General features: G+C 41.0%; 1 protein-coding gene across 1 annotated transcript in view; it reads left to right on the forward strand.

Moving 5' to 3' along the window:
* The window catches only part of aff2 (AF4/FMR2 family, member 2), a 437,847-nt gene that overhangs the window by 210,754 nt on the left and 209,160 nt on the right, over positions 1–17,933 (forward strand). Inside the window, exons 6-8 of the mRNA XM_030145497.1 lie at positions 4,587–4,673; positions 5,799–5,835; positions 7,720–7,780. Coding sequence (XP_030001357.1) covers positions 4,587–4,673; positions 5,799–5,835; positions 7,720–7,780 — 185 coding nt within the window. The remainder of the gene's footprint in view (positions 1–4,586; positions 4,674–5,798; positions 5,836–7,719; positions 7,781–17,933) is intronic.

The raw sequence follows: 17,933 nt of genomic DNA on the forward strand, positions 1-17,933 counted from the left end.
GCTAGAGCCTTTAGTTATAAAGCTCCTGTTTTATGGAATCAGCTTCCAGTTAACATTAAAGAGACCGACACAGTCTCTACATTTAAGGTCAGGCTGAAAACGTTCCTATTTGAAAAAGCTTATGGTCAGGCTAGTTCAAACCAGACTGAACCCAGAGTTCAGTCTAAGCTGCCCTAGGAGCAAGAATGCTGGGGGAAGTACAGGCACTGAGTCCTATCTCCTGTTTCTGGTTCTACGTACCATTCTTGTCTGCACTTACATTTTTAATATTTAGCCAACTTAGTCTGTACAGTACTATTCACCCGGTGTCCCCTTTCCCCACTCCCCTCCGGGTGAGTGGCTACTTTTCAGTTGTAACCGCTTGGGAGCCAATGATGACAGGATCTGCGCTGACCCATCTGTGTCCTGCCCTGTCCGGTGTCCTGACCCCCTCCCCCACCTGTCTGGATGGACGTCCTCGGCCTCACCACTGTGGATGGGCCTCCTCGCCCCTGCCTGTCTCATCCAGCGGGATGGACCCCCCATGTGTCCACCCTACTGCATCCTTGCAGACTAGAACTATGTCTGCAAATGGACGTCCATCAGTCCTGGTGCATCTCTAGCCTATCCATCCATGGGAGTGGATCTCTCCTTCACTGTGGTTCTCCCCGAGGTTTCTCCCTTTTCCCACTGGGTTTTGAGTTTTTCCTTGCCGAGAAGGAGGGTCTAAGGACAGGGGATGCCCAGGACGCTACTCATCTTCTTGCTGTTTATTTGACTGTTGTTTACATCCAACTGACTCTGTAAAGCCCTTTTAGATAACCTTGTTGTGATATTGGGCTATACAAATAAAACTGAATTGAAAAAAAGTCTGTGTGTGCGGGCGTGTGGGGGAGCTGATGGAGCAGGTGTGTGGGTGTGGATGTACATGTATGTTTGGTGAATGAGAGAGGGTTGTGGTGTGGTGGCGGTGGGGGAGGGGGACTGCAGGTGTGCCTAGGGGGTTGTGGCCCCTGTGGGGGTGGGGGGTGTCGCTGGGGGCTCTGTCAGGGTGCGGTGGTGGGGTGCGGCCGTGGTGGCGATTGGGACCTGGGGCGGGGCGCTGGTTGCTGGGTCTCGTGCTGCGGGGTGGCACTGTGCTGGTGATTGCTGCATCCCTAGTGCATGTAAGACTGGGGAGGTGTGGAGTGTGGTGGGTCCCCGCGCCTGTTTGGGGGGCTTTGGGGTGGCTGGTCCCAGGTCCATGCTCCCTCGACTGCATAGGATGATTGAGTGCATGAGTGGCCTCTGGGGGGTGGTGGCTTTCTGGCTGCGGTCGCTGGGTGCCCGGGGTCTCTAGGCTACCCCGCTCCTTGGCGGCCCCTGCCTGGGGACGGGTACTGGGGAACGGGGGTGCCGAATGCCGGCTGGCTCGTCTTCTGGGAGGAAACTTCCTCCCAGTCATACTATCCCCAACCCCTCGCCTCCCCACCCCCCTCACGCAAAGCACGTAGGGTCTTGGGGAGGGTGCACATCCCGAGGGGGTACGGCAGGGGGGGTCACTAAAACGGCCTCCCTCTGTGGTACCCTGGGGTGGCTAACTCTTCAATTTTAATTACACCCACCCACAACACAACACACAGAAACACTAACACCACACATTCACTTTTGGGGGGTGGGCTGCGTGGCGCCTGGTGGGCGGTGCCGTGCCGGTGGGTGAGGCTGCCTGTGTGGTGTCGCCCTTAGTGGTGCGCAGTTATGCTCCACAATTTTAATTGCTTGCATACACACCTCACACTTCAAAACACCGATAGGTGGGGAGGCGAGGAGGAGGGGGGGTCTTCCCACACCCCTGTTTCCTGGATGCCATCTGGGGCGGGGGGCCCCGGGGGAGGGGGGGCTGGAACATTGACTTGGGGCTCACCTGGCTTCATTGCTGGGGGGTTGCCGCCCTCTGATGAATGATGTGTGCGCATGGGGATTGTGGTCGGGGGGGGGGGGCGCTGGGCTAGCCGCTCTCTTGCCCGCCGCAGGTCGTGTTGGGACCGGGTAAGATGTGTGTATGTGGGCATCGGGGGTGTGGCGGTTGCTGGCGGGGTGGTGGACCGCGGTGGGGTTCCTGGCGGCTGGTGTTGCCGCCGTGGGCTGCAGTTGGTGCTGGGACTGCGCCCGGGTGCTGCGCCTTGGGGGGACTCACGGCGGTGCTGCTCGCTGCTGGGGGGGTCGGCACTCCGGATACGCGTGTATGGTGTGTGCAGGTGGGTGGGAGGGGCTGTTGATGGGTGTGGGTACATGTGTGGGTATGTGTGTACATGTAGATGTATACGTGTGGGCGTGCATGTGGGTAGGTGGGTGTATGGGCATGGGTGGAGGTGTTTGTGGGTGTGCGTGCGTGTGTGTGTGTGTGTGAATGGTCGAACATGTGGGATGGGTTGTGTGTATGTCTGGGAGTCAGTGGGTGTGTGTGCATATGCTTGTGTGGGTGAGTGGGGGACTGGGGTGTGTGTGGGGTTTGGGGGTTGGGCTTGGTGGGATGGGGAGGTGGGCCTCCGGGCCCCCAGGGCGCTTGGCTGTGGCATCGGGATGCGCACTGGCCTGCAGCGGGTGGCGGTCTGGGCCGGCCTGGCCGCCCAGTGTGCTGGGTGGGACCCCTGCCTGGGGAGCGGCGCCTTGCCTGCCCCTGGGTGGCCGGCCCCCGGCGGGGGGGGTGGCGGCTGGCGTCCCTGGCCTCCTGGGGCCTGTGCTCGGCTGCTGTGGGGCCTCTGGTGGGGGCCTCCCTCGACCATCTTCGGGGCGGGCACACTGTTGCCTCTCGGGGGGGGCGGGCTGGATCCCCCCTCTCTGTGGTGTCTGCTGGATGGCCGGGCCTTGGGGCCCTCTTGGTCAGTCCCTGATCCTTGGAGGGAGTGTGGTTGCGGTTGCATGTGTGTGTTCTTCACCTCAGCCTGGTTCACTCTGTCACAGCAGATGAATGTGAACAACTGATGTTGTGTGGACTTGTTTCTGGTATTATTTGTTATAGGTATTATTTGTGCGAATGTGGTATACGACATTTTGTTCATGCTTTCTTATATTCTTCATTTCACAGGTCTTATGTATCTCGTTGTGTTTTTTTTTTGTTTTTTTTTGTAGTTTTGTTTGTTTTGTTTTGTTTTTTTCTCTCTCTTCTGCCCAGTTTACTCAGTTCTGGTTGTAGTTGTTGTCACCATTATAATTGTCTCCATGGTTGTTTCTGTTTGTATTGTTGATACTTTCTTGTGAGGGTCTTCTCCACCTTCTTCTCTCTTGTTCTCTCCCCTTCTTCTACCCCCCCACCCCCACCCCCCATGTCAGGTCCGGCATCGAAATGTGGTTCAACAAAACTCATAATAAACACAGTAGAATATCAAAGGGCGCTTCATATACTTTATGAAGTTAACCTTGGCAAAGCAAATTTGTTCAGCACCAAAAGGAACCAGACTACCATTCTGCTGTTAGAACGCTGGACAAGACAAGTAGGAAGAAAAAAAAAAGTAGTGTGAGATACTCCCTGGTAAAATGTCCAAATAAAAAAGGATACACAAGCAAAGGTGTTAGAAAAATGGGCAATGATGACTGGGAGTACAGTTGGTGTCGGCTGCTGCTTTATCGGTACAGGCAGTTGCCTGTCAGCCAGCTGAGCCCGTAAAAAAAAAAAAAAAAAAAAAAAAAGGAAAAAACAAACATCCAGCTGGTGGCTTCTCCTTGCTTTGTGAGCAGATTTACTACAACCCGAAGTAAATTTTTCACCGTGGGTGTTTGGAAGTGAGAACACAGCCGACAAATAACAGATTATCTAGCTGCAGGACACACACATGCTAACATACTCACACATGCTTATCTTGTTAACAAATTGAACTTATATTGAGACTGGATTTTACCTGAGAGGACTGTGTGATTAGAATAATTGAAAGGGTGACCTGCTGCTGCTGCTGTTGTAGTCGCTGTAATTCAAGCAGCTAGACACTGCTTTTATTTTGGTTATTCAACATCTCTGCACTCAGTTTTCTCTCAGAGTGCTGATCCCTGGTGTGCCACTAACTCCCAAAGCACCCATCAGTTTATACTGTAAGTTATATTAAAATCAATTCTGATTGGGAACGGCTCAGTGCAACCTTGATTGAATGCAGACTCCACTCCTCTGCATCAAAGATGTTGTATAAGCCTATCCCTTTGCATAGATATGTCCAACCATGAATTCTACATGAGGGTAAATCAGGGATAGTTTTTTACAGGTGTTTACAGGTTGCTTATGGGGCTACTTAACATGAAAAAATGCTAAACGCATGATACTAAATAGGAACAAACAGCTTTAGAGCAAAAATAAATCTACATTAGGAATATAGATGGAGTTTGTGACATTCTTCAGTCACAAGCTACTTCTCCAGTCTTTAAGGCCACAGCTGCCCCACACGTTAAACAAGAATTGACTGAAATGAATTTGAAAATGATTTACTCATGGTCACACCATATGACAGCCAGTTTTTATTAAGGATACAACAACTAAAATCACTTAATTCAAAATTGTGTGTGAAGTCATTTGTGAATGATATAATACACATTTTTAAAATCCTCATATCGCTGACCTTTGTGTGTCCATTTGTGTTTAGGAGATGACACATTCATGGCCTCCTCCTCTAACAGCAATACACACTCCTGGAAAAGCTGATCAGACCAAATTTCCCATCCCAAACAAGGTAAGTATGTGTTTTCTGTCTTTGCTCCAATAAACAAAAAAACCCAAACTCCTCCTTTACCATAGTAAAACCTTCACCACCCACTCAGCATAAAAAAGATGTAATAGAGCAAATTCATTTTTGAATTACAAGGCTGTTATGCTTTCTTAATTGCAGTTTTCACTTTCTGTAATAGTGGTTTGACCATTTAATTTATCACATGAGTCAGTAAGCGATGGTGAAATATCTGAAACAGTTGGGAAACTTACACTTATTGTTTGTTTATTGTGAAAGTGACTGCACAGTGAAATCTTCAGTGTGCTAATTACAGCTAATTAATGAATTGACTGCAGCAGTAGGGGCTGTGATAGAATCAGGTTACTCATCATGATCACTGGTACAACTGACAGCCAATGAAATTATAGCGGTAATTAAGTAGTGCTATGTGAAATCAATTCTGTAGCTGCTGTCCAGATTTGTGTTCATTTGTTGGGCATTGTTATCAGATAAGTGGTGCTGGCATGTTAGAATGTTCTGAGATCTTTTCTTAAACATTGCTAACACAATTATATGGCCTATTGTGGATGTCGTGAGAACCTGTATTTTTAATTCTTTAATTCAAGTGGTGTTCCAGTGTGTTACATAAATTACGAACAATGAAACAAAATAATAAAAGGGTAGATTGAGGAACTGACACCAAAAGCCAGATATTAGATGTCGATCTCTTTCAATGCAAAAAGGTTTTATGATTTGATATGATCACCTTAATCCAAATTTATGTATTATTGAACAAGTTTTACAGGAATGACAGTACATTAAACAGCACAGTGGTTTTATGAATGCTTTTTTCAATCCCAAATTGGACTGTGGTTGGCTATGTCAAAAGACGACACAATGTAACACAGAGGCAGTAAATCTGACCTGGCTGGTAATGAATTGGGAAAGACTCCTAAGCCCCCAGTGCTGCACTAATACTGCCAGTGAGTTTTAAGGACGTGGTGACGTGTCTTTACAGGGAGATAAGAAGATCTGAATTTTGTGTAATGGTATTATTGTACTCACTGTGAAAATCAATAAAGACATCTATTGGTTTATTCATTCAACGCACCTCCTTCTGGCTTCCTCTCTCCCCTTCTGTCTCTCCAGGAGTTGCAGCATGTGACCTCAGGCTTCAACACCCAGAGTAAGTTTCCCAGCATCGACTCTCCCACGGAAGCTCTGTCATAATTAACACTGGAGCGCCCACAAAAGCACTACCACATACAAGACATAGGAAGTTCATGTAGCTCATGCTCATAGCCTCAGGGGCACCAACCTATGCTTTTATCTTTCTGTGTTCATGTGAGTCAGTAATCAAATGTTTGTGGACATACTGCACTGCTCAAACATCCCAGTTTGCTTTATTATAGAGTCTGTGCTTCTATTGTTCTGACTACAAGGATGCTCATCTGTGGACCACACAATTTGTCACCCAGCATTCAAATGTGTGTATTCAAATGCAATGGACTGCAGTTTAATGCCATCCATGGATAATTTAACATTCGGAAAATACAATAAGCAGATGGGAATGTTTGTTTTTACTCAAGCAATTTAGGATGGTGCTAACATGAGACAGAATACAGAGTGCAATAAATGTGTAAAAAGACAAAATAGGGAGGGGAAAAAGTGCTATTTTTCTGACTTGAAACACAGGCTTTCTGTTAGTAATCTGCAGTTTTATTTTCCAAGTTTAGATCATCAGGGATGAACCCACAGAAAGTTTTACAACTAGCTGGATAAAACAATACCTTAAAAGTGAAGGACAGTAGAAAAAGTACTTTTTGCCATGACTACGTAGCTTATCTCAATTTCAGATATTTATTTCACATTTGAAGGTATAATTTGTAGTTTTGTACTTTCAGACATTCAAAAAATTTATTAAAACTTTCCTCTAAGAGTGATAAAATAGTTTTGACATTACACCAAAGATGCCAATGAACTGTCTTGCAGAGACATCTGCAGCATTTAGCCTGCTAACTATTTAGCCATGAATTGTCTTAATTTTCCATGTTGTACCACCAGAGTAAGTAATGAGTAGTCAGTCCAAAAGAAGTAGTACTACTTTTTGGATTTGTGTTGTTGCTGTCACAAAATTTTTACTGTTTGTTCTACGCAAGTGTGAAAATACTACTTCCTTTCTCCTGAAAATTGATCATTAACAACAACGGACATAAATGTTATAAATGGATATCAATGTATCAATTTTTTTTTTTTTTTTTTTTTTTAATACATGCCTGTGTGCATTCTTATGGTCAAAATGGCTAAGAAACAGTCGCAAACTAAATTTAGATAATGGTAAATGTTGCCAGCTTACTAGTTCATTCAGACTAAGGGAAAGTTCTAAAAATTCTAATTAATAAAGCCAGTGTAGCTTATCTTCATTTCATTAGCACTATATATTATATATTATAGACATTCTTTTCTTAAGAAAAATGAATGTATTTTAGAAGAAACAATCGAAATGTTTTCTCTGCCACTAATACAAATAACATTAATTTGATCTCAAACAGGAAATATTATTTTTGTGCATAAGTAGAACAAATCAGTTACGTACTTATTGTTTCCATTAGTGCATATCTGAATACTTCCATAATGAGTTTCTTTTGGCTGATTTGCAAATTACCCACCAAAATTATAAATAAGTAGATAACATCATTTTTTTCCCCCTCACATTATCTCTCAATACGTCACTAAATCTGACTCCAAAAGTTCATATCAGACCATCAAACTTTTTTGGTAACTGGCACACTTTCGTAAATAAATAACACTGAACTATTTCCCCACAGTTAAATATTGCTATTTTATAGCAAAAGGGGCATTTGCTTCCTGCTCTCCCTTAAAACACTGTTACCAAAGTAATGTAAAAATATACACACTTGAGCAGTGTCATGTTTTCCACTGTGACAATCTTAACACACATCCCCACTGATTTGATCCTGGCTTTTTGTCAAACACTAATCAGGACATAAGTTCACACACAACCCCTGACACATGCATTGAGTCTTAAATTTCTTCTGTTGTGTTGCAGAGCGATGTACTGTATCTGCTAACAAGGCCACTGCTAAACCAACAACTGCACCACAGAAGTCGTGAGTATCTCTCCCTCTGACACACACACACACGCACGCGCACACACACACACACACACACACACACACACACGCACGCACACATAAACAGAGAGTTTCTGACCTGCTGCTGGTGTGTTTGCCTCAAGGTAAAATTAAGCTTGACTCTTGGATGAAATTCACAGCTGGTAGGAGGAAAAAAGATTTTGTGGATCAGAGCAGGAAAGTGCAGCTACATTAATTTAATGTCAGCCAGGAGCATATTGCAACATCTTTGGCTACATCCCACTCCACTTCACTCACAGAGTTCTGGAGCAGGATTCACAGTGGGGTTTGATTGGAAACACGGAAATCTGCCTCAAACCTGATGTATCCTGTGCTTCAACACAAGTGGAATGATTTTGTTTAGCGTATTTACCACTGGCTTATTTCAAACAGTGACTGTGCAATCCTAGTTACCTCCGCCAGGAGGTATTGTGATCACTTAGCTTTGTGTGTTTGTTTGTGTGTTAGTTTGTTTGATTGTTAGCAATTTTAGGGGAAAACTATTACAACCATCTTTACCAAATTTTACCCACAGATAGGCCTAGGCCCTGGGACGAACTCATTAAATTTTGGGCCAAGTAGGCCAAAGTTCAAGGTCACAGCAAGGTCTCAAAATCTCAAATTTTCCTATCTCTCATCATTGAGCAATTTTCAAAAATTCATAAAAAATTCAAAATGACTCTGATTAGCCTCCAATTTGATACACCCGTAGTTTATAACAATATCTTGTATCTGGCACAAAATTGTCCACATCCACTGTGGAACGTGGACTCTGTGGACATTTCAATTTAACACTGAAAATCCCATTTACAACACATTTTTCATTATAACTCAACAAATATTGATTGGAATTTAATATAATTTGACATACACATGACTGGTATCAAGCTTCAACTTTGTACGAAATATCGTTCTGCTCCATTTCTCTTCTGTTATGCTCTGTTGACTTTTGTTATTTTTTTATGTACCATTTTCAAAAAAATCATAAAAAATGCAATTAGTAAAATATCATTATGAAATTTGTTTTGCACATCCATAGTTTAAAAAGAAATAGTCAATCCACACATGCACATCGTTCGGGGTGCTTGGTGGAGGTTTGCATTCTCTGAACACTTGTTTTAACTAGGTTCAGTGGGTCTGGGGAGCTTTCACATTTCAATATGCGATAGTGGATACTTTAAGGAGGTCTTGTCATTTTCAGTCTCTCAACTGTTTATCCATCTTACCACATCAGTAATAACCCACACCCGAAACTCCAAAACTGCCAGGTTACAGTTTTCCTTTAAAAATAAATAAATAAATAAATAAATAAATAAATATATGTATATATATATATATATATATATATATATATGTATATATATATATATATATATATATATATTTTTTTTTTTTTTTTTTTTTTTTTTTTTTTTAATGAAATGTCTCCAATTAGGGCTGTATTTTGCTTTACATTTGCATAATGAGAGGAAAAAGGGTCAGATCAGCTATCTCTATGTAGTCTGTGACTTCAAGTTGTTTTCAAAATTACTATGAATTTTGTAAATATACTATGGCTGTGTCTGACATTCTTTATTATAACGCTATTATCTTGTGTCTCACTTTGGGCCTGATTTAGTAAAGGTTTGTGCATGTAAAAACATGTGCAAACTTGACTGCGGACGCAAAAACATGTTGAAGCTTATCTACTAACAGGATGCATTGAGGGTTGCATCTCTCAAATGAGCAAAATAGGGCGTGCAACCCATTTAGCGTGTTTGCCTTGATGAACATACAATATGGGCATTTTTGCCAGAACATGCAAAATTATTGGGAGGAGTAGATGCAAATTTTTATTTAGCGTGCGAAATGTGATTTACCAAACCCGGACTGATTGTGGTGGCTGATTTTGCATCTATATTTAGAGAGGCAGATTTTAACTGACACAGCTTCATGCAAAACTGGCTGCAATTGTTGTGGCGAGGAGGCGGCATAGACACAACCAAAGGCAACGCAGAGAACAAATCTTTTCTTCTCGTGTCAACATATTTGGAATGATGGATGAAAAATAACTGAGACATATTACCTACCCAGCAATGTCATTTTAGAACTTCTAGATGAACTAGGGGAGGATTTGGGCCAGTCACAGGGAGGACTCATGACAAAACTCTTTGCATCTGGATCATTCCAGCACACTGTTGCCATTAGTGCCGGTGTATCCCAGAGCAGTTTTTCCAGCGTACTGTCTCCATGTTGACAACCAGTAGCACACACATAATCCTCATTTAAATAGGGCGGTCTCCAAGACTTTGCACCTGTTGTCATTTGCGCAGGCAATCTTAGTTGATCATTTGTGACCAGTGTTGGGAATAACAGCGTTAAAAATAACGGCGTCACTAACGCCATTATTGTTTTCCAGTAATGGGTAATCTAAAGAATAACTATTTGAAATGTTACAACGCCGTTACTGTTACCGGCAGTGGAATGTGGCGCGTTACTTTGCACTGATATCTAACAGCTATTATCTGTCCTGGCTCGCTCAGCCAGGCTTGAGAGGTGTGACGTTCGCGGAGGAGTCGAGTCTTTTGAACGGCTCTTTTCAGTGAATGATAAGAACCGATTCGTTGTGAGCCCTTGTTCTTATATTCAAATTGCCCACACTGCCTTCATGCTTCGCCTGTGTGTCCATGAGTCTGACTTGTCCACGCTACCTTTACCTGAACGACTAATGGCATGTCCGAGTTTGAGTTGTCCGCAGCACACCCCATTCACTTGAACTACACAGCTAACTTAGGGAAGGAGTTATCAGTGAATTCAACTGACTGGACTGAAGGCACTGTATCAGGGAGGATCGACTGAAAAAAGTGGAGTTGTGGGATTAACTGGAGGAGGATCTTCTTCTTCTGGGAGGGGGGGCTTATTTCAGGAAAATTTTCAGATTCAACTTATGCCCAGATTTTCAAATGCTCCCATGTCTTGGGAATACAAACACGTGAAACATGCTCACGTGAAACACGTTCAAAAATCAGTTTCCCTTTACATATTTGAAGGTTTTTCAAAAAAGTAATGCAATAATTACTTTCCCTAGTAACTAATTACATTTATGAAGGAGTAATTCCATTACTAATTCAGTTACTTTTTTGGGAAAGTAACTAGTAACTGTAATTAATTACTTTTAAAAAGTAATTTGCCCAACACTGCTCGTGACATGCAAACCAATAGCACATGCATTTTTTAACACCAGCAAGCAAATTTGCGCTAATTATTTGCAATCTTAATGAATCAGACCCTTAGTGTTTTAGTATGTTTTTTGTATGTTTAGTGTTTTAGGAAGTGAGACCAACAGATTAGACAGATGTTTTTATCCAGTAAACAATTTGTTTAATTATACAGTAGAATTACAAGGCGTTAAAATGAGGCTCAACCATGCTCAAGCAATTTGGACCACAAGCTGTACAGCCTCCTCATGAAACAGCCCTAACAACCCAGTCCAACCTTAGTCCAATCAAGCATCTTTCGAATGTGCATGACAAACAAAACCAATCCATGGAGGAACCCACTTACAGGACCTAAACTATTTGCTGCTAATGTCTTGTTGCCATGAACACCCAACACGACCTGCAGTTTTGGAGATGCTCTGACTCAGCTGTCACCATTACAGTCTGGTCCTTGTCAAGGTTGATCAGATCCTCACACTGCCCACTCTGCTGGTTGTAATGTTATGGTTAATAGGTGCAACTCATACCTGACAAGTGTGAATGGTTAAAACAGTGCTATCAAACATTTAAGGCATGCAAAACAAAAATACAAAATCAATATGGTATGAGAGGGCTTTTCACTTTGAGACTCAACAGAATGAAAATCAAAAACACCAAGTTCCTCACTCTTAAGTCAAAATTGTCTATTTTGTGGTCTATTTTGAAAAAAATCACTTCTGCATGTTTTGCAATATAGCAAAATAAAATAAAGATATACACATGGAAATGGCTGGAAAAAAACAGGTTGAAATCAAGATTTAGTCAATGCACAAAGAGGAAGAATTGAAACAAATAAAACAAGAGAACGCCTCCTCTCAACTGGGTGCTTGGAATTCTGATTAGCTGGATGCCAATGATGGAGAGGTTCTTCTCACTGTCAGATAAATGCCATAGCAATAAGGCCAGTTTTCCACTGTTCCATGTTTTTGAAGTGAATAAATATGGAGGACCAGACCTGCTCTATTTAATAATATATACAGAAATATAAAAATGGCTCGATAAATTAATTCATGTGCCAATACATTATTCTTATTTCTAACCATTTTGATTTAATTTTGTGTTAAACACCTTAGTTATTTCCTTTAACATGTCATTTCCCATACTATCTATGTTGGCCTTATTTATATTTTTCCTTCTTTTTACTATTAAAGGACTGTGGTACAAGAAGAAAACAGTGGTTAGCTGTGTGAACAGTGTGCCTGCCAAGCTCTGCTCTCCTGATAACACACACAATAATGGCATTAACCATTGGGTATCATAGTGGCTAACTTAGCATGTTAGCATTAGCACAGATGCTAAACTCATTAAAAACTCAACATTAGCTAACTCAAAATTCAACAGAATTCTTATAGGATGAGTCGGATCTTACAAACGCCAAGTGACAGAAGTTTTGTTTCCTTTAACTCATGAATAATAACTTTAATGAAGTTTTATTGGCAGAGCTCAGCTCTACAGCAACTGTCCTCCTAATTAGCACATTACCTCAGCTGACAAACTTAACCAAACACCACCAGGTTTGGCAAAAAGACTAAAATATAACCTACTGATAACATTTGTATTAACATTACCTTATCTTAAAAACCCCATAATTTGTGGTTATAGTGGTTAAATTTCAACAGATAGCTAACTATAGGGCTACAGCTGAAAACCCAGCATAACAGCTGTTACAGATATAAATTTATACAAACGCTAACACCTACCAAAGAAAACAGAATTTACACCATAAATATTCGCTAATACAGGAAATGCACTCGATAATTTGAAAGATGACAATATCTTATTAATTTAGCGCTGGAATTCCTAGATCAGCTCCAATAGAAATAATAATAATAATAATAATAATAATAATAATAATAATAATAATATTAATAATAATAATAATAATAATGGATTAGATTTCTATAGCACTTTTCAAGGCACCCAAAGCACTTTACATTATTGATGCATTATTCATTCGCTCTTACATTCACACTCTCATGGTAGTAAACTACGTTTGTAGCCACAGCTGCCCTGGGGCAGGCTGATGGAAGCATGGCTGCCAATTTGCGCTAAATGGCCTCTACGACCACCATCGAACATTCATATGCACTCATACACCAGTGTGAGTGACACTGGAGGCAAGATGGGTGAAGTGTATGGCCAAGGACATAAAGGCACAACAAATGAATGTGTTCCGACAGAGTTGCACTCAGTGTAGGAACTACCGGCCCCTCCAAAACCCAGAAGTGGGTCCATATTTCATCAGCCATTTTTTTTACAGCGGAAGTCTATGGAAGTGTCATTACTCTGATATATATCAAAGATTCTGAGGGTGCCATCAGTGCAGAATCAACAAGGCATACCTGGTGCTTGTGGTTTCGGTAGAGAGAGAGATGAAGCTGTGTTATTTGAAAACCAGCAGAACTGCTGCTGCAGAAATGGTTGACTCTCTTGAGGATATTGCGGAGAAGCTTAGGTACAGTCTTAGCTGAAAATCACAGTCACTCATGACTATTTACTGTTTCATGTGGATATAGTAACTGAGTGTTTCGGTTTGGCTTCACACATGGACCAACCTGGGACTCGTTTCTGCGCTTGCTCATTAAATCGTTAAACCCAGTGCAACGCAAAATGCATCCATTTAACACATTTTGCGCTATCCTGTTTCTGGGCTGGTTGGTTAACAGTCTACATTTGTTACGTTCCGCATTACAGGGCTGATTTTAGCACGAACCTCAGAGGCCCGTGTTAGAATGAGGATATATTCTTATAGCTTCGTTTAACTTTATTTCAGTCATGTATTTCCTTTAAAATATTATTTACATTTGAAAAAAAGAAGCTTTTTAACAGAAGTTTGACAGTACCTTTGATGATATCAGATTTTCCCCCAGGACATTTTGCACCGACAAAAATGAATTTACCGTGTGAGGATTGATCTGCTCACTGAATTTTATCCTATGCACTGATTTATGGATAGCTATAGATTACGAGTGAGCACAGAAATGAGCCCCAGGTTGGTCCATGTGTGAACCATGAAACACTCTCTCAGTTACTTTATCCACACGGAACAGTAAATAGTCATCAGTGACTGTGTGATTTTCAACTAAGACAGCAATGTACCTAAGCTCCTCTGTGATATCCTCAGAAGAGTAAGCCATTTCTGCAGCAGCAATTCGGTTAGTTTTCAAATAACACAGCTTCGTCTCTCTCTCTCTCTACTGAGACCACAAGCACCAGCTATGCCTAGTTGATTCTGCACTGATTGCACAGCACCCGAATACAAATTGACCAATAGGCGAAGAGCTGACCCCAGGACACACCTTTAAAGACCGATCTCCTCATTTGCCTAATGAAGTGGAAAGGCATATAGAAATATAAAAAGGACAGGCAGAAATGTAAAATAGAGACGCAGGAATAAATAGGCTTGGAGAAATAAACAGAGGAAGAAAATGCAGGAGGGGAAATACTGGGGAGGCATATGTGACTATGAAGTAAAAAAAAAAAAAATGCCAATAGATTAATAAAATATTAGATAAAAATAAGATGTAGAAAAAAATAATTTTGTACCATAAAGAGATAAAGAAAACAAATAGAAAAAAAATGCAAAAATAAATGCAGGGATAAAAATTAAAGAAGGAAAAATATAAATAAGGGCAAAATAAATAAATAATTATTTACTCTAACATATTTTATGAAACATTTAGAGTTTTTAACACAAAATTAAATTACAATGGTTAGAAATGAGAATACAATCATTTTTGTCACATTTTACAGATAACTTCATAGAAAATGCCTTTTTTTGTATCGTATTGACACATGAATTCATTTATTGAGACATTTCTCTGTCTCTCTCTCTCTCTCTCTCTCTCTCTCTCTCTCTCTCTCTCTCTCTCTCTCTATATATATATATATATATATATATATATATGTATATATGTATACAGATAGATAGATAGATAGATAGATAGATAGATAGATAGATAGATAGATATAGATATAGATATAAATAAATAATTAAATATGGTAGGTCCAGTCCTCCATAAATGTACAATGTGACAACAAAATTCTGACTATTTTGTTCCATTTCTGTAATTAGGGTCCTGTAAATCCCTCTCAATGTTACTCACTGCATCTTTGACAGAATGCAGAGTTGCTCGGGTCTGTGAAAACAACACTGGGCAATAGTTTGTACTCAGAATCACAACCAGAGTATACTACTACTCAATCCACATTCAAGTCTCAAATGTGTTACTTCTTGCTAACCTCCACATCTTTATCATCTCTTGTTTCTTCCTTCTCTCAGGAAGGATTATTTTTGCTCTATTTGGTGTTGTATTAAAAACTTGTTGAACATGACAACTCATGTGTTACCACTTCTAATGAGGATTTTCAAGTGCCAGAAGTAATGCATTATTTATCTATTTGATGGAAGCTGATTAAAAAGAAAAAGAGGAAATTTTTTGGCAAGCATAATGTCAAAAAAGCAGCTGGATGGTAAAACACTTGATGGCCAAAGATGATGTAAAAATCCTGCAAGTGAAGAAAACATCAGGGCAGTCGAAGATAGTGAAGTAATAATTCAGTGTGATGGTTTGATTAAAATCCTAGGTTAGTTTATAAACTTTAGTTAAATAGTTCATTATGTCTCCATTAGAACTACTGGGGCCTTGTGTGCCTTATTACACTCTTTGCTCTTAAAACTGATGAGCCTTTTTCTTTAGATTACTATTTGTATGCCCAAAGGTATATTTTTTATCTTATATTCAAGCAGAAATGCTGCTTTGTTTATTAAAGTCAAATAATTATCAGTTAAAAACAATGCCTAGTTCACTATAGCTATTAAGACCATTGTCTAGTTTTACTGTGATGCTCAAAGCATAAAATGTTCATGATAATGAATAAGCCTACCTCATCTTATTCAACAGTAATTGTACTGTTGAGGCTAACTGCTATATTCTTTGCTAAATGTTTACTTTGTGCAACCATTACGCAAAACTCATTTAACGGTAATCCTCCTCAAATATGCTCAGCACCTTAATGGCATATTAAGAGTAAAGCTGAGAGATTTTTTTTCTTTTGTTGGAGCAGAAAATAGAGACTGTACTTTACCTCCCTGCTCCAAGATTTTCATCTCACTCTGATCCGATCACATGTATTAACAGAGCAGAAGATGTGGCTAAAACTCCCCTTCTGTCATTCTGGCTTTTGTTTCACTATTGCAAACCTCCACCCCCACCTCTCATCTTTAATGACTAAGTGCCCAAACAGTGTTTCACATGTAGCATCAGATACATTGACCAGAAAGAGCAAGTCACTTATACTGCCAGGATTCACCTTGTGTTGTAAATATACTTATAAATGTACTTGTCAACCATAAAGCTTTGTGCCTAACAGGCCACATGTGGAGAAGTGGAAAATAAGCAACCAAAATGTTAGGATGCTGGAAAACAACTGTACCATGCAGTAGACACATTATAACAGACATTTTAACTCTTGTTTCAAAGTCTCTCATCGAAACCATCCTGACCTATAACATTTCAACCTGGTTCAACTTCCTCAACACAACACAAAACTAAACAAAAAAAATAATTTAAAAAATCATGCCAGTAAAATTACTCAAACAGCCCAACCTACTTTGTGTGAACTATATACTGTAGACACTCAGTGATCAGGAAAGCCACCCTCACAACTGAGTACCCCTCCCATGTACTCCACCACTCCTTCATGCTACTGGGAGGGTGTTCCATCTTCTGGGACGTCAGGAGCCATTCCTTGGGTGGGTGGGGGTCTGTCACGGTCCGCTCTGGTGTGGCTGCTGACCCCTACCTCTACTCCTAGACTCCTCTGCTCCAGTGCGGTGCCAGATCATTTCACCTCTTTCTTTCAGAAACTCTCCTGGATACCATACCACCTCATACCTCCTCATCTCCGTACCTTCACCACTACCCTGATCCTCTTTGCCCTGTGGACTCTGCTATCTCCAGCCTCAGGTTTTGTTTCTTCCATATGTATTTCTGTTCAATAAACACCTTTTCTCCCTTCAGCACTGTGCATATGAGTCCATTCATTCTGTACCCTGTGACAATAGCGATACACTTTAGACTTGTGATTGACAAACGTTTCAGTGCTTTCAGCAGACCCAGAGTTTCAGAGCAGCCAATACAATACAATTTTTTTTTTTTTTTTTTTTTTTTTGTGATTGTCAAGACGAAGAGAATCACTGAACTCACACACCTAGTGCTGAAGGGAGTGATGATTTTTATTAATAGAAAAAACAAGAACATGGGAATTTACAAAACCTGAGGGTGGAAATAACAGCAGAGTACACAGCACGACAGGATTTGGTGGATAATAGGAGAAAATCTGGGTGAATCTATGGATGTTTGTAGAACAATGATCTGGTACTGCACTGGAGCAGAGGAGCCTCTTATATTGGGCCCTGACGGAGATGTGCTCCAGGTGTGGTGCCAGCAGCTGATACTGATAATGAGTCTGAGGAGGAGGTCAGCAGTAACACACGAGCACACCATGACAGTAATTGTAAAACATAAAAATCTAGATTTGACTAGGTGACTATTTAACTGTTTTTTTTCTGCAGACAAACTTAGATGACATTTATTATTCCATTACATGGACTCTAAATCCTTTAATGCAGACTGGAGTTTGAATCCACTTATACTGTAAATTGCTTTGGACACCAAGCATCTGCCAAGTGATGTAGCAACATAGAGTAAAAGGCATATTCATTTCAAATGCTTCCATTCCATTGCATCAGGAGCGGGTGTTTTTAATCTACAAAATGTTTTTGTTCACTTTACAAATAGCATTGATTATTGTGGTCAATATCTGAAGAGGCATTTGTAATGCACCAAAGGAAACCTTGTTGCTGAAGACTACATTATAATGTACTACAG

The sequence above is a fragment of the Sphaeramia orbicularis genome, chromosome 10, assembly GCF_902148855.1.
Source record: "Sphaeramia orbicularis chromosome 10, fSphaOr1.1, whole genome shotgun sequence".
Lineage (NCBI taxonomy): Eukaryota > Metazoa > Chordata > Actinopteri > Kurtiformes > Apogonidae > Sphaeramia > Sphaeramia orbicularis.